Raw genomic sequence first — 23,465 nt, forward strand, 5'->3', positions numbered from 1 at the left:
TATCTTGTAAATATTTTAATATTAAAGTATTAAAATGCAAGTAAGCCCACATATTAAACTTCATGCATGAAAGTAATCTTGGAACAAATCAACATGTCAATGTTTGATAGTCTTACTGATTTTGAATTTTTTTTTTTAACTCAAATATTTTAAATACTTTAAAATTATTCAAAAGTTTAATTAATTATAAATATATGTTTACCTGTTCTCTTGTATTTTATTTCTGTTGCTAAAAATAAAATTTCATACTTTTCATTGTGCTTCAAAGATTGTTTTTTTATATTTTTTTTCAGAACATAATTCAGATATCTTAAATCAAATAGTCAAACCTCCACACTGACTTTGTCCAAAATCTCCACCAGCTTCTTTAATTTTCAACACAAACAGAGGGTCACCACCAGCCTTTACAAGAGGTGTTCTTCCTGATTGTAAAAACATTCATAAAAAACTAGGTCTTGTCTAGGTAAATTCTAATGTTTATTTAAAAATTTTACCTTTTTCATCTTGGATATTTATATCTTCTTTGTAAATCATTGCCACAGTACCAAATAAGTTAATACATTTAGAAAGTTTATATTTTGTACCATCATCTGAAATATAGTGTAAAAGTTTAAATGAATTTCAAATATTTTTAGAAATATTTTTCAACAATAAGCTGAAATATGTCAGCATGCTTTAATAAACATGACCACAATGGGTCATACAAGAGACATGACAAATGTAATATACTACTGCTTTGTCAAGTGCATGACATCAATATCAAAAAAAGGGTTGATTGTCTATTTTGTGATAAATATCATTTTACTATCCAAGGATTTCTACTTGAATTTTACAACTTACAGCTGGTCCATCCGTCCCTTAAGATCTTGGTAACCACTGAACTGATTGGATTCTACTCTTTAGGGAATATACCACTGAACTGATTGGATTCTACTCTTTAGGGAATATACCACTGAACTGATTGGATTCTACTCTTTAGGGAATATACCTTCTGGTCCTGTGATGGTTTTAGGCTATTTTCTTAAGGGGTGGGACACCCCAACCCCCCGAAAAAACAAAAAAATACCACCCAAATTTTGCATAAATTTTGTGAATTTGCAATGGCAACTCATTCACAATTTTTTGGCTGGGTAGGTAATAGAAAATGTAATAATTCCCATACTCACATAATTTTTAAAAAATTTTAATTTTGCATAAATTTTGTGAATTTGCAATGGCAACTCATTCACAATTTTTTGGCTGGGTAGGTAATAGAAGATGTAATAATTCCCATACTCACATAATTTTTAAAAAATTTTAATTTTGCATAAATTTTGTGAATTTGCAATGGCAACTCATTCACAATTTTTTGGCTGGGTAATGTAGATGTAATAATTCCCATACTCACATAATTTTAAAAAAATTTTCTCTTAGGGAAAAGCCCCTATATAGAGTCTAGCAGCGAAGCTGCTAGTAAGTATTTTTCAGTAATGTTTTCATTAACCCAAAAAAATTGCCTAAAAACAAAGGGTGATGCATGCAAAATATAACTCAGACTAAAAGAAAATAAAACTAAAAAAGGTTATGGATTATACTACACATTTTTTTTTGTCCTCTAGCTCTAATAGTTGCTGTTATAAAAGAGGTGTCAAACATCTTAGCATTCAGGCCCTCTTATGAAACTTTATTGGTCAGGTTGGGAGATTGTAGAAACTCTACCCCCCCCCCCAAACTTTTATATCAGCTAATGTTACAGCTAGAGGGCCAAAATATGTGTAATTTTTAATTATAAGTCAGTCTAAGTCATATTTAGCTTCCTTTGCCCCCTTAATTAGGGACCTTTTTTTAGTTTGTTAGGTTCCCCGCCAAAAGTAGGATTCCCAAACGTAGGAGTGGAAAAACAATGAAGTGGACAAACGAAGAAGTGGGACAAACATCGGAGTGGACAAACACAGGAGTCCCAAATTTTTTTTTTTCAATTTTGAATTTTTTATTCAACCAACCCCTCCCCCCCTCGGTCACGTTATTTTTCTTATTTAGGTTAGGTCAGGTTAGGTTATAGGCAAGGGGGCCGAGCGCTGTGGCTATGCAGGCTATGGGGCCGAGCTCTGCGGCCATAGTCATTACTTTGTAGACAGGAATATAAAAAAATTTCAAAATTGTCATATTATTAAATAGCGGAAACTCCTAGGTTTTACTTAAGCAACGTTTGGGACTCCTGCGTTTGACCGTTTGTTAGTTTAAAACTTTTTAACTTTTTGTGACTTTTAAAAAAAAATGTCAGCTAGAACAACTTTTAAAGAAAATATATTAATCAGTTTTAATTGATAATTTTGCATACTATGCAAATATCAATATCAAGTATCAAATAGTATAGAATAAATATTGTAATTGACTATTACCTACAAATGGTTGACGTGTGCTAATACAATCTTGAATTTTTTTACATGCATGTATTGTTGTATGATAAGCTGTCCAAATCTTCACATTGTCCCTAGATAATTTTAGAAGATAAAAGATTATCACTTTTATTAACATTCATAATCTAAAGCTGAATAAATAAATTTACAAAAAATGTAATCTTACTCTGTTTTTGACCACATTTTATGTTTAGGCTTGCAGGTTGTTACAATTGTTTCTGCAATTTCATAATTGGTAACTGCTGGTTCAGAATGTTCAGAAAATAGTGGAGTTTCATCTATGAAAGTTTCGTTACATATGAAGCTGTTGTAACTGTTGATAATTTCAAAAAGAGCAGACACAACTGATAATATGTTTATTTTTTTTATAAATTATGTGAAGAAAAAGTTGACAAGACCACAAGGGTGTCATGGTCCAAGCTTTCTTTAAAAGGGGTATAAATTCCTGGACAAGATTTTTTTTACACTCCTTAAAATTAAATAGCAGGTAAAATTTGCTTGAAAAGGGTAATTACCCATATGCAATTAACCCACCCTAAAAATCGGTTGAGGGGGGTACATACCTCCTCATAAACCCTTTTAAGAGATATTGTCCCCTAGAAAAAAAAGCCCTGTCCCCCCCAAAAAATTACAACTTTTTTTTGAGCTAAAATGAAAAGAGGAGTAGGGGGAAACTTCCAAAAATATGTTAGGGGGAGTAAATATCTCATTCAGAATTGTTAAGGGTTTAAATATAAAATAATTTTTTTAAGAGAATAATTTCAAAATGAAAATTTCAAATTGCATATAAATATTTATTATTAAATAATAATACATTCCTAGTGATTCATTTGAGTTTTTCAGTAGATCACATGCACTCTCATTTCTAAATATTTCAATTGAAGCAGCTTAAAGTGCCTATAATGACATCATCAATATGCATTTTAACATCGGTCAAATAAAATGTATACTAACATATCATTGCTCATTTTATTGCCTTTTTTAGGCACTTATAAGCTGCTTCATTTCAAATGATTAAGTATTAAGTTATTTTTAAGCAAGTGTGTATGTCTTAAAAGATTCTGTAACTAACTAGAATAATTGTTTAACAATTTTCTATCTTAAAGTTTAAGAAATCACCAATGACAAAAAATTCTTTATCCAAGACATTTTAATATTTCATGTGAAAAAACTTTATAATTGAATGTTAAGATTTTTTGTGTTGCAATTATTTCTTATATGTGCAAGTAGGAATCACAAAAATATTTGACCATGAAAAAAATGTTAGCAGCTCTAGAAAGTTTAGTTAATTTTGACCAAAAATACCTTAGAATAAATTTTTCAATGTTTTTGATGAGTTGGGTAACCTCTGTTCTATTCATGTTTTCTTGAACTTGAACAAATCCTGTTTGCTTAGAAGTTTCAACCATTGACAGTACAAAAGCTGTGGTGAAGAAACCAAAAAGAAGAAAACCTTAACAGGGAAATATGTTGCATATGCATAGTATATTAATTGTGATGCTAGACTTGAGCAAGTTGAATTTTTTTTTTGAGCAGTTTATATCAATTTTTTGTCAATAAGAAAGAAAAAATATACAAAATAGGGTTAAATTTTAACCTAAAACTTTTACAAATGCTAACAATATAATCAACAGTCTTACTATAGACTGCTGTTATAAATATACCATAAAAAAATTTTCAGAACTTTTGTTTAATTTTTAAAACCTACCTGCAGCTAAATCAATAATTCTTCTCTTTAGAATCAATCTTGAATAAAAATTAAGTCTAATTCTAGATGTTAGTAAAAGAACCTTAAACACAGTAAAGATTGCAATCAAAAGGACTTCCAAAATTAGTCTGATTAGGGAGTTGTTGTTGCTAAAATATTTATTTGTATAAATTTTTGAGGAATTATTAAAAAAAAATAATTACCTTTTAAATTTTTTCTTTCCAAAAGTTTCACCAATATTTCTATCTAAAAAAGGTTTTATGGATTTTTAATTTATTCCTAACAGATATATTTTGGAGGGGTTGCATGATTTTCATATTTTTTGAAAACTTTCTGCGCACCCTAATTTACATGGGCATTACCTCCCTCCCCCCTCCATAGGTTAATTTATGTTGCTTTCCAGGTGTTTCGAAGGAGAAGAGAGAAAAAAATTCTTAGTAACCTGCAGTGTTTTCAACTGATTCTGGAGTGATCTTATATTTTTCAAGAAATAAGAAATTGACCCAACATGTCTTGAATATCAAATATTGAAAAAATTCAACATTTGATATCAAAAGACATGTGATAATTGTCATCCACAGGATCTCCTGAAGAGTCTGTAACTTCTTAGCTCTTACTGCACAGTTCCACCTATCAATATAAACTTTCAATACCAAACTGAAAAAACAAACAAAGAAGTACATATATTGTTTGTTTCAAAAATTCATAGTGTAAGGAACTAAACTTTCTTTCAGGAATAATAATTTTCTTGTTTAGGTTTATTATTATAGTCAATTTAACCAAAAAGCAAATTAAGAAAACACCTCTTTGGGTAATATACAATAAGAGGTGATCCAAAATCAAATTTATGGGTGAAAATCAATATTATAACCTTACCACAAGTCTGGTGGAAGAAATGGGATGACTTTTTTGGAAATTAGATATTGCAGTGAAACAACCAATACAATTAGAATGCAAGCAATTGCTTTGTTTTTGAATCTTGACATCTTGCAATTTTGAACGAAATTTGTTTCAGGAAACTTATTTTGATGAAATGAAGGTACAGGTATAAACAGAAAAGAACGGTCAGCAAAATTGGGATTACATTCTTGTTTTCCATTGTACAGTGTGGCAAGTGTAGGAATGATGAACACCATCAAGCACAAAGAAGATGTTACAATGAAAACTCCAAATTTCCAGCTAAGGCTGAAAACTATGAGGCTCACCATTGTAGCTAACCTATTACAATAAAAAATGTTAATTATATTCAAATATTAGCATTTTAAATTTAATTCCTAGAATTTGATTATTCATCAGTTAAAGCTAACCAAAATAAAGATCTATCTCAATAGATATTTTAAAACTTTTTTTAATTCCATCTGAAAGTAAACAAAATCATGAGCATATTCAATTTTAAGCAAATAATTCAGTATCATTAATTTCTTTCTTCACATAATTTGTTTCAAATAATAAACTTTCTATATTACATTTCTTTTACCTTATTGATCATCTAGTTTTAGGGTTAAAAATATCTAAAAACTTGATTTACAGTGTCTTTTATTTTAATTAAGGTGATGAACTAAATCAATTCAAATGATCAAACCCTTTAGGGCCAACTGGGTTGATTGAGAAGTAACTGATAGAGAAACATTTTCTAAGCACCCCTTTTTTAATAAAAGATCTGTATTTTTTAAATGTGTTATATTCCCTCATTGTTATTTATGCTTTTTATCCTATACATAGACAATGGGATAAAAATACCCCAACTTCTGTGTTGGGGGTTAGTCAATAATTTGCTTCCCCCCTTCCCTCCCCCTTAGGGTTTAGAGTTGAATAACCTTACCTTGCAATAATATCCACAGAACTTCTAACCATCAGAACAAACTTGTCAATAATCTTTTGCTCTATCTGGGTCACATTTATTTTGTAACTGCTGAGCCCCCAGATTATTGTAAATGTGGATGTTGTGATACTGATTATGTCCAGATAATAAATGCTGTCATCCATGAATTCATAAGTGCCTGGAGTTGTTAGGAAAATCTTGAAGAGAATGATACCAGACTGAAGGAAAAATTGCAATGTGGATTCAACACATACCTCATACAACTAAAATACAAATTTCAATTACTGAGATCCAAAACAGTGTTAGAAAACAGAAAAATTAAACACTCCACTCAAAGATAGCATAGGGTGAACAAAACCCTTCAAAAAATGTTGAGTACCTAGTTTTTTGCATATGGAGCCTATTATTACATTTCTTGTGAAAGGGAATGAGATGGAAATTTTTATTTTATTATCAAACCTAAGACATAGTTAAAAAAAATTTTCTAACAGCAAGCTAACTGTGTATTTAGTCCTTAACTCATTCCACACCTTCACTACTTATGGATGTTGACTTTTTTATTTGCATAATTTGGAGATTTTTTTTATATTAATACTTTTTCTCTTTGATATTCTTTCTTCTTCTTATCATCGTGTGGATTCAGAAAACATTGTATTCCCTTAATAATTATATAGATGGTTTTATTTGTAAATTATGTTTTTAGACAATTGCTACATTTAAATAATGGTTGTTTAATTGATGACCCAAATTGTAAAACTAGTTTAGAGAAAATTTATGGGGTTTTAGTTGATTTGAAGTGAGGGTGGTCATTTGTTTATTTTAAATTAAGCCAATAGTCATTTTTCTTTTAAAAGGGCTGATAGTCTACAATTTAATTTTTTTCTACACAAAAAATTCAATTAAAAAAGATTTCAATTTAAAAAGCAGCAAAATTAGGAAAAGAATAAATTGATTTTTATGTATACAAGGGAAAAAGTTTAGTTTTAATGCAAGTGATGACTTCAATATTTAATTTGGATGAATAACTTAAAGGACGCCTGCAAGAAATACCACGCTTTAACTGCTGAAAGACTGCCACAAGTAGACCCAATACCCAAAATTTAAAGCCTTCAGCTTCAATAACAAAAAAGTTCTAGGCATTTCAAAATAACATTTTATGTACAATGAAAATTTGAAAGATTTCCAATGCTCATAAAAGAAAAAACAATATTAAATTACGTCGCCTAGACATAAAATTATAACCTTATCTTTGTCAGAAACTTAGATTACCTGTAACTGATTACATTTTTATAATAAAAACACCACATTTCATAGTCAAAATTGGCCTTCTGATTGGCTACAGTACACTCGGTACAACGCAAGTTAAACTTAATTTTTTTTAATGATTTTGACTATAAAAATGGGTATTTTTATTGTAAAAATATAATTAGTCACTGGCAATCTAAATTTATGACAAAAATAAGCTTATAATTTTGTTTCTAGACCACGTAGTTTAATTTCAAAATTTCTAACATTAGCATTAAATTTTTTTCAAAATTTTCATGGTACATAAAATGTCATTTTAAAATGACTAGAACTTTTTAGTTATAGAAGCTGAAGGCTTCAAATTTGGGGTATTGGGTCTACTTGTGGCAGTCTTTCAGCAGTTAAAGCGTGGTATTTCTTGCAGGCTTCCTTTAAGATAGATTAAAATACAGATTTGAATACCTTGTACACCATTACAGGCTGATAACAAAATGCCAACAATATTTTTTTCCAATTCCATTTTTTCTTTGCTAAAAGATCCAGTATCAGTGAAATACTTGGCATGACCAATATGAAAACTAAAAAGTAAAACTACATTAGTAAGTCAAACAAATAATTGCAACGTTTGAATTAAGTTGAATAATCTTTGTAAAAAGTAACATAAAATGAAATGTGAACCTGAAGCAATAAATCCAACAGAATTTGTCTGTTCTTTTCCAAATTTTGTATACTTGTAAGTGTAGTTGGCAACTTCTGCATGTTTATCAAACAAATATTATAAATTGATGCAATATACCCTCTGAAAGTATTTAAGATACATAAGTCTAAGTGTATAAATATTTAAAATTTGAAATCAAATTTTTATTGGATTTTTTTTATTTTGGCACTAGGAAAATTTTATGACTTCTCCATTGTAATAGGAAATTAAGGTCATCAAATGATGAAAAATAAAGGTCATTTTTCCAGTACATAGAGCTTTTTATGAGGTAACAAATGAGGTAAAAGATTATTTTTGTAAGCAGATCCCATCATTTCGAAAAAATAAAAGTTTTGTTGGTGCTTGCTTACATGTGAAGACCGGAGCACCGAAAACCCCCCCCCCCCCGCTTAGTTTTGACAAAAATCAAAAATAAAGGGGGGGGTAGTTTTTTAACCCCTCGCTTAGCTTTGAGGTAAATCAAGTAAATCCAGTATACCAGCGCAAAATTAAAACCTTTTACTGGCCCCCCTCCTCCTTATTTTCTGTTCAGGGATACATCATTTACTAAAATCAGTCAATAAATAAGGAAATTATGCCCCAAAACAAGAATATCCCTGTAATAAGGTTTCCCCTCTGGTATACTGGATTTTCTTGATTTACCTCACTCAACTTTCTGGCGTGTTGCACAGTGAAAAACTACCCCCCCCCCTTATTTTTGATTTTCTTCAAAATTAAGGGGGGGGGGGTTAAGTCTTTGCCTTGCTGAGCACTTTTCCTCCTTGCCGTTTTCCAGACATTAAAAACTACCCCCCCCTTATTTTTAATTTTTGGCAAAACTAAGCAGGGGGGGGGGGGGGTTCGGTGCTCCAGTCTACCACATGTAAGCAAGTACCGTTTTGTTCAAATGATTTACTTATTGTATTTCCCTTTTAGGATACTCTAGAGATACAAAAAAAGTTGGAAAAAATAAAAAATAATATGAATTAAGTAAGTTTACAGAAAATTATAGAGTTGTTTTAAGTTATAATTTAATTGGGGCAAAAACTTCTAAAAACTAGTCAAAGAATAAAGTGATAAAATATATTTAAAAATAAGAAATATTTATTTGATTGTTTCCTGTTTGCTGAGAATACTCTTCATATTCATTCTAAAACAAACATTAGTTAATATCCGAATATTGCAATATAAAATGATCATTATTTTAAGACATTTTAAAACTTGTTTTATTTCTTTATGTTAAAATTAATTCAGTGAAAATTTCCTTACCCAATTAAAACTAGAATTGATCCAGTAGTTGGTGGTAACAAAAATGTCACTGGTAAAATCCCAGGCAGGTAAACAAACATCAAGAACCAAGAACACAAAATTTGCCAAAGTTAACAATTTCCTTAGCTTTTCCAAACTAAAAATACATTAGATAATTTGAAAAATGTACAAAGAACATTTTTTAAATTTTTTTTTTAGTTTTTATTGCAAAGTATAGCAAAATTTAGAAAAATATTTATCCAAGAGTGTATTGTAATAGGAAAGACACACATAAAAGAACTAATGCATAAGATATGTTTGAAGTTTTAAAAGTACATTTAAAGGCATTTTCATTGTTAAAGAATGTTTACCTTGGATATCTTTTTGTGAAGTTTCCTTCCTTTATCTTAAATAATTTTAAATTATAAAAATACATTTTGGTAATAAAATGCCATATAAAAAATTTCAATATATATCTATATTCAATAGTACCTGTACACATTCATCTTGCTTTTCTCCTGGGTTTGATAATTCAAATTGATGTTGTGAATCTTCTCCTTGGTTTGATATTACCAACTTATGTGGTGAGTCTTCTCCTTGGTTTGATAATACCAACTTATTTGGTGAGTCTTCTCCTTGGTTTGATGATACCAACTTATGTGGTGAGTCTTCTCCTTGGTTTGATAATACCAACTTATGTGGTGAGTCTTCTCCTTGGTTTGATAATACCAACTGATGTGGTGAGTCTTCTCCTTGGTTTGATGATACCAACTTATGTGGTGAGTCTACTCCTTGGTTTGATAATACCAACTTATGTGGTGAGTCTTCTCCTTGGTTTGATAATACCAACTTATGTGGTGAGTCTTCTCCTTGGTTTGATAATACCAACTTATGTGGTGAGTCTTCTCCTTGGTTTGATAATACCAACTGATGTGGTGAGTCTTCTCCTTGGTTTGATAATACCAACTGATGTGGTGAGTCTTCTCCTTGGTTTGATAATACCAACTGATGTGGTGAGTCTTCTCCTTGGTTTGATAATACCAACTTATGTGGTGAGTCTTCTCCTTGGTTTGATAATACCAACTTATGTGGTGAGTCTTCTCCTTGGTTTGATAATACCAACTTATGTGGTGAGTCTTCTCCTTGGTTTGATAATACCAACTTATGTGCTGAGTCTTCTCCTTGGGTTGATAATACCAACTGATGTGGTGAGCCTTCCCCTTGGTTTGATAATACCAACTGATGTGGTGAGTCTTCTCCTTGGTTTGATAATACCAACTTATGTGGTGAGTCTTCTCCTTGGTTTGATAATACTAACTGATGTGATGAGTCTTCTGCAGGGATTGTTAACACCAACTTATGAGGAGATTCATCTGTAACACCAGTTTCCCCTGAGGACATTTTCTGAAGAAAAAAAAATATTCATTAAAAATCTATTGTAAATTATGTCATTTCTAAATTTTACAACTTTAAACAACAAGTTTTGAATTATTAAGTTTCTAAATAAAGTTTGAGATATCAAAGTAACACCTTAGTGTATTCTCTGTAGGTTAGACTTGTTAGGTCAGAAAATTTTTCTTACCTAACAAGCCTTTGGATGGGGTGAAAAAAAAACATAATGGACTTATTACCTTTTAAAAATATTACAAAAATTTGTTAAAGGTAAATAAAGGCTTAGAGTCTAAATTGCCTCAAATAATTAGGCATATTTTAAATAATATTTAAAAGATGTTTTTAAATTTGTCCTGTAATATTTATATCAAACCTTTATTAAACAAGGATGACAACATCCATAAGTAGCGAAGCACAAAAAATCGTCGATTGGAATACATACAGGTAGATTTAAAAGGTTTTTTACCAAAATCAAGAATAGATTTATTGGATAAAATAAACATGAAACCTTGTTTTATTTTGCATGATGACGATGGTCAAAGTAAATTATATTAAAGATGCTCATAACAATGGGAAAAATTATTTTGATACAGATATCCCATAAAAGTTTGAAAATTGCATCAAAATAAACAAAGATATGGGGAAATATGTAAAACATATAAAAACAGCCAAAAACCTGATAAAAGGCAGTCTGGCCGTCATGGTTGTTTTATTAAAACGACAAAAAATTTAATTTTTAAATCCTTAACTTAAAAAATTTGGAAAATCGGACCATATACACTGAAGATATGGAAAAAAGTGTTAAATATATAAAAATAGCCTAAAACCTGCTCAAAAGGCAGTCTGGCCGTCATGGTTATTTTGTTTAAAAGACGGGAAATTTAATTTTGATATATATAACTGAAAATTTTTGAAAATCGGACTATAAACACTGAAGATATGGAGAAAAATGTTAAATATATAAAAAAACAGCCTTAAACCGGCTAAAAAGGCAGTCTGGCCGTCATGGTTGTTTTCTTTAAAAGACGGAAAATTTGATTTTTATATCTATAACTGAAAAAATTTTGAAAATCGGACCATAAACACTGAAGATATGGAGAAAAATGTGAAAAATATAAAAATAGCCTAAAACCTGCTAAAAATCGGTCCGAACGCCAATGATGTTTTATAGTCAATTGTGCTCCTTAATGATGGGAATGTTGTCAAAAAATTTCAGCATTCTATCTTTTATAGGAGCTGAGTAAATCCCATTTCCCCCATAGCGTTGCGGACTGACGGACTGACTGACGGACGGACAAAGTGAATTATAGAGTAGCTTCGCTACTAAAAATTAAATTTAATATATGACTGAAAAAATTGTATAATAACCCTGCATTCTAAAGTTTCCAACATGAGCTTTTTTTAGAGTGTACCTTTAAAGATGTCTCATCCAATCTTTCATTTAACTCTATTAACATTTCCAAACCAGCAGTGCTCATTTATTTTAATTAATCTTATTCATTTTATTCACCTTGTCCATCTGAAAAATATGAAATTTAAACATTAAAATTTAAGTTTTAATGGTCTTTTATGTTAAAAAAAATTTAATTGTTGATTGTTCTCATGTCATTCAGATCCACAATTAAAAGTAGAATGATGTCTGTATGTCTGTCTGTCTGAAGCTGAAGATTTTGGTAACCACTAAACCAAATAGGCTCTACTGTTCAGAGTAATATAGCTATAGGTCCTGCGGTGATTTTAAGCAAATTTTCTGGGAGTAGGACATTCTATGGGACAAAATCAAAAAAACAAAAAATCATAGATGGAAAAACCTATTAATTCTGCAGATGTCATATATGATGAAAAAAAACATATCTTATATCTCCTATAAATATCTAAATATTTTTTAGCTTAATCAGACCAACAGAAGAATGAATTGTACTGGATACTTAATGACACAGAATATCACAAAAAAATCAACAATCTTAATTTGAGGGGTGCAGAAGGAGGGCGTATTAAACCACCTGGCAAAATTAGAAGGTTGGATACACACCTCTAGAAGTTCATCCTCCTACACCCCTCTAAACCCTCTTGACAAGGATCAATACCCTCTGATTTAGTTATGATCTATTCTTGTCACCATCTATTTACATACAATTAGTTTTTTTAAATGGCAGAAAACAAGGATGACAACATCCATAAGTATCGAAGCACAAAAAACGTGAATGGGAATACATTCAAGTAGATTTAAAGAGTATTTGTAAAAATCAAGAATATCAGAGAAAATAAACACGAAACCTTACTTTATTTTTAAAGATGATTGACAGACTGATAGTCAAAGCAAATTAAATACTAGATGTAAAAATTATTTTTATACTGCCATTCCAAAAAACATTTGAAATTCAGACCAAAAACACCAACAATTTAGGGAAATATGTAAAAATACATAAAAGCCAAAAACCTGCTAAAAGGCAGTCTGACCGACATGGATTTTTTTATATATGATGGAAAATTTAATTTTGATAGCCTTGTATAAAAAATAAATAATGAAAGTTGGACCATAAACACCAAAGATTTGGGGATACATGTAAAAAATATAAAAAGTGCCCAAAACCTGCTAAAAGGCAGTCTTACCGCCATGGATTTTTTCTTTTTATGACGGGAAAATTTAATTTTGATAGACTTATCTGAAATCATTTTTAAAATTGGACCATAAACACCAAAGATTTGAGGCAACATGTAAAAAATATAAATAGCCAAAAACCAGCTAAAGAGCAGTCTGGCCACCATGAATGTTTATAGTTAATTATGCTCCTTGATGATGGGAATGTTGTCAAAAAGTTTCAGCCTTATCTATAATACAAAGTAGCTTGATGTCTCTCCATCCGTCCGTCTGTCTGTCTGTCCGTCTGTCCGTCTGTCTGTCTGTCCGTATGTCCCTCAAGATCTTGGTAACCACTAAACCGATTAGATTCTACTCTTCAGAAAATATACCTACTGGTCCTGTGGTAGTTTTAAGCTATTTTCTTGGGAAATGAAAATTCCCCCCCCCCAAAAAAAAAAAAAAAATTTTCATTGTTTTCTTTTTTCTTTACTTTTTTCATTTTTTATGTTTGTATATATTTTTATACATTTTATATTTTTTTTATATTTTTTTATATTTTTAAATCTTTTTCTTCTTTTAAAATTTTTTTTCTTCTTTTAAACTTTTTTTTATCAAAATCAAAAGGTTTTGAAACCTTCCTTCTTTTGTAAGGGCGATAAAAAGGCTAATTGCAAAGAAATATTTAAAACCATTAAAGGACGCCTGCAGGAAAAAACACGCTTTAACTGCTGAAAGACTGCCACAAGAAGACCCAATACCCCAAATTTAAAGCCTTCAGCTTCAATAACAAAAAATTTCTAGGCATTTCAAAATAGCATTTTATGTACAATGGAATTTTTGAAAGATTTCCAATGCTCATAAAAGAAAAAACAATATTAAATTTCGTCGCCTAGACACAAAATTATAACCTTATCATTGTCAGAAATTTAGATTGCCTGTAACTGATTACATTTTTACAATAAAAACACCACATTTCATAGTCAAAATCTATGAAAAAAATTCGATTTAAATTGCATTTTTAAACGAAAATCATAGCGGAAACAAAGGGGTAAACTAATACAGCTTAGCTGTGATTGGTTGTTAGGCTGATTCAGACTTCTGATTGGCTACAGTACATTCGGTACAACGCAAGTAAAACTTAATTTTTTTTAATGATTTTGACTATAAAAATGGTTATTTTTATTGTAAAAATATAATTAGTTACTGGAAACCTAAATTTATGACAAAAATAAGCTTATAATTTTGTTTCTGGGCCACGTAGTTTAATTTCAAAGTTTTCAACATGAGCATTGCAATTCTTTCAAAATTTTCATTGTACATAAAATGTCATTTTAAAATGCCTAGAACTTTTTTGTTATAGAAGCTGAAGGCTTCAAATTTGGGGTATTTGGTTTACTTGTGGCAGTCTTTCAGCAGTTAAAGCGTGGTATTTCTTGCAGGCTTCCTTTAAAGAAGAGAAAAACTTTGAAGGTTCTTAAAAATATAAAAAAATATAAAAAGTTATAAAATGTTATAAAGAGTTATATAAAGTTATAAAATACAGAAAATATCTAAAAAAAATCAACAAAATGTTTAAAGTTTTCCCCTGAACCTTTAGGGAAAAGCGCCTAGAAACTAGGGGCGAAGCCGCTAGTGTCTTTTAAAGAAGCAGAGGAAATCTCGTTTCCACTTATTTGTGTCTTACAGATGGACATTTAGAATTATAGAGGAGCTTTGCCACTAAAAAATAAAGATATATCAAACACAAAACATATCATTCTATTAGAGGACATATATTAGAGGATATTTATAGAGTAGCTTTGCTGTTAAAAATAAAAATGCTTTTAAAAATTTACAGAAATTAGCATAAAGCTTCATATATTACCCTAAGGAGAAGGGTGGGTGGGGGGGGGGGGGGGGGTGGTCAACCCTCCCCCACTTTCAATTTTAGTTCAAAACAGAAAAAGTAACAAAAAAATTTGGGGGTTAATTTTTTTCTAGGGAGGGTTGAGGTACCGAGCCCAAAATAGTTAAAACCTCCCAAGATCTATGAGAAGCTACTCTATAAAATAGGACCATATCAGTTCAGTGGTTTACAAGATCCTATAGTACACACAGATAGACAGACACACAAACACATACATCATGTTACTTTCACAAAGGGGTGTAATTTTAATTTATTGAATCACTATCTTCACATTTTATTTTACTATTTTTAAACTTCTTTAACTTTTAATTTTTTATATATAAAATACCAGCATACAATGCAAACCAAGTCTAAAGATATACTGAATTCCATTAGATATTGCCGCGCCGCGCACCCAAAGACCAATCCCATAAATTATATTATGATTCCTTAGTTGATACTATCTCAAAATCACAGTAGAATCCAACCTGTGCGCTACATCATAACTGAACTGTGTTTTCATTGTAGATATATGTTCATTGAAACCAAAGCAAATTTTTTTTTGGGTAATTTACGGAGTTTCTAAAATACCAGTCAACCATCTATCTACCTAACTATCTATAATACAAAGTAGAACGATGTCTGTCCGTTTGTCTGTCTGTCCGTCCGTCCGTCCCTTAAGATATCGGTAACCACTGAACCGATCGGATCCTACTCTTCAGAAAATATACCTACTGGTCCTGAGGTGGTTTTAGGCTATTTTCTTGGGGGGTGGGACACCCCCAACCCCCCAAAAAACAAAAAGTCCCCCCCTCCATTTTTTTTATAGAAAATTTCCTTGCTCCTTTTACGTATTTCGCCAAAAAAAATTTTATCACCTCTTGGGGCATAGCCCCTAGAGGCTAGGGGCGAAGCCGCTAGTATATTAGTAAATAGATAGATAGAAAACACTAGTTTAACATCTAAGTATTCACTGAACCGATTGGGCTCTACTCTTAAGGGAATGTACATACTGGCCCTGTGATGGTTTTAGGCTGGGACATTCCCAACACCCCCCAAAGAAAGAAAACTATCCTCCAAAATTTTATTTTAAATTTCATTTAAAAAAACTGAATGAAAAAAGGGTTGGTAGACAAATTCCCCCCTTCTCCCCCCCCCCCCGAAAAAAAATTACCCCCCCCCCCTCAAAATTTTTTAAAACTTTGTTTAAAAAATCTAAAACACAAAAAATGGGTTGTCAAAATCCTGAGGCCTCTAGGGACGGAGCATCTAGTATGTTTTATAGCAAAACAACGTTTTTTTACTTTCATTTTTTTTTGCAAAAATCTTCAGAAAGATTACAAAATATTCTATGAGATTTTTAAAAAACAAAATATATAATTTATCATTAAACAAGGATGACAATATCCATAAAACCGAATCTTTGAAATGAAAGGACAAACAAACATTAATACTTGTAGAGTGTCAAAACTGAATACGCATAAGTCTAAACAAAATTATAAGTAAATTTGTTGTAAAACGACATAAATACATTATACTGTTTAAGGGCATACCTACTTATTGGAACTTAATTAAAGAGATGCTTTGGTTATAACATTGTACCTTGTTGTAATAAGAATCAGTATTCCTTAAATCAGATGTATAGAATAATTCTAACATAAAAATATTTGTCAAAAAGTAAAGTTTGAAATGGACGTAAAGACTTTCTGGTTTCGATTATAGAGTTGTTTTTCTTTCTAAGTCATACCTAACCGTTATATGAATCATCATGTTAAGTTTTAAATCGATAGGCAATTATAAACTGATTAAATTAACGAAAAGGACTAACCGTTTTGGACGGACGGACGTGCGGACCGATCCTAATTATAGAAAAGCTTCGCTTCTACACATAATTAATTTTCTAATATCCTAAAAGAAGTTTTTTTTTGTCAATAACTACTGAACAAATTGAGTTCTCAATTTTTGGGAAGCATACCATAGGTCCTGGCTGGGATGATTTAAGGCTATTTCATTTTAAGATTAAGTCCTCGGTTGACTTTTGGCTATTTATCTACTCCTTTAAAACCTTCACCCTTTCCTACCCTTAATTAAGTTTCAAAAAGCAAAAGTGAAAAAAATTGTTTTTGTGGTTTTTTTCCATGGGCGATTGGATCTAACTTTTAGTAAGGGATATTTGATATGGATCATATTAAAATGGACTTACGGATTTTTTTGTGGTAAGAATTATAAATTCATTTCTCTTTCTGCAGTGTATCCATCTCTTTCAGTAATCACCATGTCAAGTTTGAAATGAATAGGACAATTCTAACATGTCTAAAAAAAGAAACAGAGTTCTCCATAGTGGACTGACGGATCAACCAAAATTGTAGAAAAACATTCGAATTTAAGCAAAGATAAAAAAACATTCATTTCTTAAACAAGGGTGACAACAATCAGAAGTATCAAAGCCCTAAAAAATTAAGGACGGAAAAACGGACAAGTAGATTTAAAGAGCATATGGTAAAATCAAGAATATAAATATATTGGAATCACAAAACCTTTATGACTTATTCTCATTTTCAAATACTAGAGGTTACGTCCCCTAGAGGCCTCTGGGGGCCCTTTAAGAGTTGAATTAGATAACCCATTTTTTTTAATTCTAGATTTAAAAAGAAAAAGTTTTAAAAGTCGACCCCCACCCTCCAATTTTTAATGTTAGTATAAGAAAAAAAATTATTATGTCGTATCCTCCCCAAAAATAGTTATAAACCTTCCCAGGACCTATGAGAGAAAATAATATCGGATCAGCGGTACAGATAAACAAATAGACATCCTGTTACTTCATCATAAGGATTTATTTTTTTTTGTAGCATGATGACTGACAGGCAAAGTAAATTACATACTTGATGATAATAGGGAATCTTTTTGAATAGCAGCTTATAAAATCACATTTTCCCCATAGAGTTACGGACAGCCTTACTGTCAGACAAAGTTATTTAAAGAGTAGATTTGCTTATAAAATTCTGCTTTGTAAATATATATTTTAAAAAATATATTATGCTTACTTATTGTGTACCTATATTGAATTATAGAGTAGCTTTGCTACTATAATTATTGTATTATTAATTGTACTCAAACAGATTAGAATCTAATAGTTATTCAAATGTAGCGCCAGTGTGGTGGATCCTAAGTTTTATAGAATACGATTTGAATATTTACTTCTTCCAAAATAGGGATAATAGTCCCTTTCGTGGCAACGCCCCATAAGGGGTGATTTGTCATATTTTCAAAGTGGCTTTTGATAAGTGATTTTAGGTTAGGTTATATTGGGTTAGGCAATTGGCCCCACAGAGTTAGTGCCCTCCTTAGGGGCTAGAAATAGGAGAAAAGCTACTGTGAAAATACGAATAAACGCCTCTTAAGGAGCGTTGCCATGAAAGGGACTATACCCCAAAATTGTTATATATCTTCCCAAGACCTATATATGAGAAGCTACATTGTAAAGGAGAAGCATATCGGTTCTGATCCTGTTACTTTTATATAAAGACTAGCGGCTACGACCCTAGAGGCCTCTAGTGGCACTTTAAATGTTTGATTTTATTTCAAATATATAATTTGAGAAATAATTTCTGTGTTTCTATAGTTATAAACCTTCTCATGACCTATGAGAAGCTACCCTGTTAAGGAGAACCAGATCGGCTCTGTATACGGTTAACGAGATCCTTCGGCAAAAACTTACAAACACACAGACATCCTGTTACTTTATTATAAAGATTGTGATGAAAAGAAAGAAAGTAATATATGACTGGATATTGGTTGAAGAGGATCAATCATCTTGAAAATTACAGACCTTTATCTTCAAAAGCAGCCAAGAAAATATCATTTCTGACACATAGACGGACATTTGTAATTCTTGCAAATAAGTAATAGGCACACATAGATATGGTACACACAGACAGACATTCAGTTACTTTAAAACAAGTATTTTTATGCAGCTCATACCAATAACGAAATTAATTCGGAAGAAAATCACGAAACCTATACGTGTTTTTCAGCTGTCATTGGGGGGCAACACATCGTAAAATTGACGACCTCTCCATTTGCGCCCCAAATATTATTTTAGATTTATTTTGCTTGTTGGTTATACCTTATTCCTGATTTTTATGTATCTCATTTGATCATTTGATTTCAGGACCATTTGTCTGGAAGTCCTAATTATGTTCTTGAAGCTGAGTTGCACCTGTTTTGGGCCAAGGAATTCCCCCTACTCTAACTATTAATATCCTGCACCTTACAAAGAAGCAGTTGGAACCATTTAATGTATTTTGAATTTAATTGGCCGAGATTCGAACTGGTTACCCGACACAGTCTTAGGATATAGTTTTAAGCTGTTTCATGTTCATTTTAAGTCTTGGCATAGTTTTAGGCTATTTTATTGTTAAATTTAATAAGTCTTATATATAGTTTTAGGCTATTTTAATAAAAATTTCAAGTCTTGGCCATAATCTGCACATTCTATTGTGAATATGAAAGTCTGGGAACGGTTTTGGTCTATTTTAATGTCTGTCTTCCCTTTGTTTCTAGGGGCGCAGGCTCTAGTTATAAATAAATTATATTTGAGCAAGAGACCGATCTTCATAATTCGTGTTTCTTAATTATCAATAGTTTAGATCCCATCCTTATGATGTAAATATTGATGTCGAATGTTTTTAGTTTTTATTCAGAGCTAGCTTTGGATAAATTTAAATTTTTAACGGAAAAATTATTTATTAATGTTATTATAATCATAATTTAAAATCAGAATGAAAATAGAATTTTTGTCCTTTTTATTTATTTTATATTTTCACAGCGAAATTTTTGTATCCCCCGAATGAAAGCTAACACCGAGAGCAAATAAATTTATTCGACCGAAAAAATTGATTTTCCGAGGATTCATCGCTAAAAGTTGCCAGAGTAACATTTTGCCGGCCAGAATTATAAATTAATATTTTTATGGATTTTTAGAGATAAGACAGTTAAAAGGATGTATTTCTGTAGATTTTAAATGATAATAAACAAATTCGCCCCTTTTATAGATTAAATTTATTTAATAAAAAGTTTTAATGAACCAATAAATATTTAAAACACCCAAATAATTTTGATCTTTTAATGTACCCACAAAAAACTTAACACTTTGTTTAAAAGGATTAGTTGCTTCACCCTTAGCCACTAAGGTAGGGCGGAGAAATGTGAGGAAATGTCCTAAAACAAGACTCTTTTAAAGCTTATTTGAAAATAGAAAACAATCTTTAATTACGTTTTCTTTTCGTCTTAAAAGCAGAAAATATTATTGGTTTCAGAAGGAAGGGGACATTGGACTGTAAATTACACAGGTACCCAAAGTTTTCAAATCTCCTTATCTTATTCTCTGGTTAAAAAAAATTATTTAACTGATTTTTTTTGTTTGAAACTATATATTTTTTTCAACCAATAATAATGATCTACAAAAGGCGTAATTTTGTTGAACAAACTTTTTATATTAATTTATTGTCTATTGTCTTATCCCTGATGAAAATCTTTTTAAAAATTTACAAAATTAAACTGTAAAAATCCACGAAAATGATTTTGGAAAAATGCGCCTAATCAAGTTTTAATTTTTCTGGTGACAGTTTGACAGCAGACTCACCACTACTACAGAGAGGACTTTAGTCACCTGACTCTGACACACACACACACACACACGCACGCACACACACACACACACACACACACACACACACGACACACACACAAGTTTTCGTCATAAAGAGCAAAATCTTAGTCTCATGCTTTTTCTGTACCAATGGTTATTTTTATAATATACGGTGGGGGAGGGGACAATGGACTGTAAATTACACTGGTACCCAAAGTTTTTTAGCCATTTTATCCTATTCGTTAGGGCTCATAAACTTTGGGTTCTTATTCTCATTGAATGATTCCAAACCCAATAGTGCCCAAACTTCTTAACCAATAATTGTATCCTTTAAAGGGGTAATTTTGTTTATTATTATTCGGGATGTATGTTGATTTAACGTCCATTGTCTTATCCCTTGTGATTCCTGCTGTAAAGTGATGTTTTAAAGTGAATTAGTGGCAAAATAGTTTTTTTTTCTGTTGTAACTTTTTAGTATCGCCCGTCTGTCTGTCTATCTGTCTGTGTATCCGTCCGTCCGTTCGAGTAAGTTACATTTTCTCAGAGGCTCATTATATAAGATAATTAAATGGGGATTTTTCTAGTTTAGATTCACCCTAAGCTATATATTTCCTATATAGGTCTTGGTCAGGTTTTAAGCTATTTTCTTTAGTTGAATAGAGGCTTGATTTCATTTTGAAATTAAATCCTTTTTTATAAGTATAAGGTACCTCTAATAATTTTTTTGATCTTTGAAAAGAAAATTAAACAAAGTACATAGCTAGCGGGTTTCGTCGTATTTTCACAGTAGCTTTTGCTCTTATTTTAGGTAAGGTTAGGTTAGGATAGGTTAAGCTTAAGATCTCGGAAATTGCTATTTCGATGGTTTTGTACATATGCATTGGAGTGGTTTTAAGCTATTTTATTAACCTCTTTCACCATTGCTTTGCTTAGAGGCGCGGCTTGGGTTGAAGCTTGATTATTTTGATTCAAAGTAGTACTTATATAAAGTTCTTGGTCTGAGGCTTAAGATTTCAATTACCACTGAACCGAGTGAGTTTTCCCCATTTGTATAATTTGACATAGATGGCAAGGTAGTGGACATTGGACTATAAATAACACTAGCAAACATAGGTAGTTATATAATCATGTTGTAAAATAGATAAACTTTTATAGGTTAGTTTATGCATTAAGCTGATAGTTCATATTTATAGAAAGGGTGTTTTGTTATTACGTCATTGGGTAAGAAATAGAATAAATTTATCATTCATTGCCTTATCCCTTATGATTTATAGATGAGGAATATCCTTACCTAGTTAAAATATATCAAGAAATTTCTAGTTAAAGTTATAAAAGTATTTGTAATTTGTATTGAGTTAACGGTTCAGTGATTTGAAATTTATTTTTATTTGTTGCAAAAATTAGTAACAATCTATTCTAGTAAGGCTTGACTAGAACCGGTTCTAAGCTGTACTGATAAATCTTATTTCGTATTATAGACAATTTTTCACGGAGAACAAAATAAAAGTTATAAGTTAAGTTGGCCCATGAGAGGCCAAAGTCCTGAAATTATAATATAATTTTTATTTTTATATTTGCGTAAAGATGTCTTTAATACGATTCGATAGTTACCTAACTATTCCAAAACTGACAGTAAAAAAAACTCTACTTTTTGTAATGCCATGACCATAAAACTGGCAGATTTTATTACTATTAATACTTAGGTACCTAAGAATCTTTTTTCTGAAATATCTAGATAATTTAACCAAATACATAGGTACTTTTAAACAGGGATCTTAAGGGATAAGACAATTAGTAATAAATTGATATACATTTCCAATGATGACAAACAAAATAACCATTTCCGTGCATCTAAATATTTGTTAAAAGGCTGGAAATTCAAGGTAGTTTGGAACCAGCCAATTAAAATTTAGTAAATTTGAGCGAATGAATAAGATTAAGTAGGTAAATTATATAATCAAAACTTTGGGTACCAGTGAAACAATGAAAAGTTAGTCTTATTATGGCAGGTGTCCTAATTTTAATCCTCCCCTTATTAAATAGATCCTATCAGTTTGTCTGTTAGTAACACTTTGGGAAAAATTATATTTTCTTAGCTTCTAATTAAGATAGATTGCTGAATCTGATAGCGTGCCTATTTTGTTTGTATGGTTGTCCATCTGTCAGTCTGCCATTCATCCATAAGAAAAGTTTCAATGATTGTGAAAATTAAATAAAAAATTTAAACTTTGGAAGAATTTGTGAGAATTAGGAAAAAAAGGGGGGAGGCGGATGTGCCACTTTTTGAAACCAAAACTAAAAGTCAACAAAGGAACTCAACTAAAAAAAGAGTTACAGGTCTGAGATTTCGGATGGCAGTTGCTTTATAGAGGTACAATATGGATCTGTGAAGAAACGGCGGCGCAACCGCCGAAAACCGCCGTTTCCCGCCGAATTTTTTTTTGCAATTTCTCGGCGGTTTTCGGCGGATGCGCCGCCGTTTCTTCACTGTTCCATATTGTAACCCTATAAAGCAACTGCCATGCAAAATCTCAGGCCTGTAACTCTTTTTTTAGTTGAGTTCCTTTGACTTTTAGTTTTGGTTTCAAAAAGTGGCACATCCGCCTCCCCCCTTGTTAGAATTAGAAAGAATTAGTGGTTTACTAAGATATTTTGTTTTTTTCTACTACAGAGAAGTTACCTTCAGAGTATTTCTGTCTCCTTCTTCTTCCAGAACTGCATTAAATGGCTCTTGAAAAGGTTAAGAGACTCAAACTCACATAATTTAAATTAACTTATACAGAGTTTTGAAGAAGGGTATTTTAGCAAAGGGAGGTGCATTGGGTTGGTTTGTTT

General features: G+C 31.1%; 3 protein-coding genes across 33 annotated transcripts in view; 1 reads left to right on the plus strand and 2 right to left on the minus strand.

Annotated features, from left to right (window-relative positions):
• Positions 1 to 586, minus strand: part of LOC145307261 (uncharacterized) — a 29,701-nt gene extending 29,115 nt beyond the window's left edge. Inside the window, exons 1-3 of the mRNA XM_080149629.1 lie at positions 495 to 586; positions 330 to 422; positions 203 to 229 (exon numbers count right to left, since the gene is read on the minus strand). Of these exons, the coding sequence (XP_080005755.1) occupies positions 203 to 229; positions 330 to 422; positions 495 to 534 (160 nt within the window). The 5' untranslated portion in view covers positions 535 to 586. The remainder of the gene's footprint in view (positions 1 to 202; positions 230 to 329; positions 423 to 494) is intronic.
• EndoA (SH3 domain containing GRB2 like, endophilin-A) overlaps positions 1 to 23,465 on the plus strand; it is a 125,476-nt gene that overhangs the window by 61,875 nt on the left and 40,136 nt on the right. For 27 of the 31 annotated variants that reach the window (XR_013875177.1, XR_013875179.1, XR_013875178.1 and 24 more), the window contains exon 1: positions 23,246 to 23,369. The exons of 2 other annotated variants lie outside the window; for them this stretch is intronic. Coding sequence is in view for 2 of the 29 variants with exons in the window: in XM_080149023.1 (XP_080005149.1) it covers positions 23,355 to 23,369 (15 nt within the window). In the remaining 27 variants the exon portion in view is untranslated. Of the gene's footprint in view, positions 1 to 23,240; positions 23,370 to 23,465 lie in introns of those variants that run through there. 2 more of the 31 variants (XR_013875185.1, XM_080149026.1) reach the window with 2 other exon arrangements.
• LOC145306930 (uncharacterized) lies at positions 3,239 to 12,032 on the minus strand. The gene is made up of 15 exons (XM_080149269.1): positions 11,924 to 12,032; positions 9,612 to 10,523; positions 9,491 to 9,525; positions 9,141 to 9,276; positions 8,991 to 9,021; positions 7,853 to 7,927; positions 7,637 to 7,752; positions 6,525 to 6,587; positions 5,930 to 6,192; positions 4,984 to 5,325; positions 4,550 to 4,737; positions 4,311 to 4,353; positions 4,108 to 4,145; positions 3,705 to 3,852; positions 3,239 to 3,296 (listed from the first exon to the last, which is right to left on the minus strand). The coding sequence occupies exons 1-15, from the start codon at positions 11,987 to 11,989 to the stop codon at positions 3,239 to 3,241; spliced, it is 2,514 nt and encodes an 837-aa protein (XP_080005395.1). The 5' UTR covers positions 11,990 to 12,032.

The sequence above is a fragment of the Acartia tonsa genome, chromosome 15 (genome assembly GCF_053477335.1).
Source record: "Acartia tonsa isolate MP-2025a chromosome 15, ASM5347733v1, whole genome shotgun sequence".
NCBI classification, from domain to species: Eukaryota; Metazoa; Arthropoda; class Copepoda; order Calanoida; family Acartiidae; genus Acartia; species Acartia tonsa.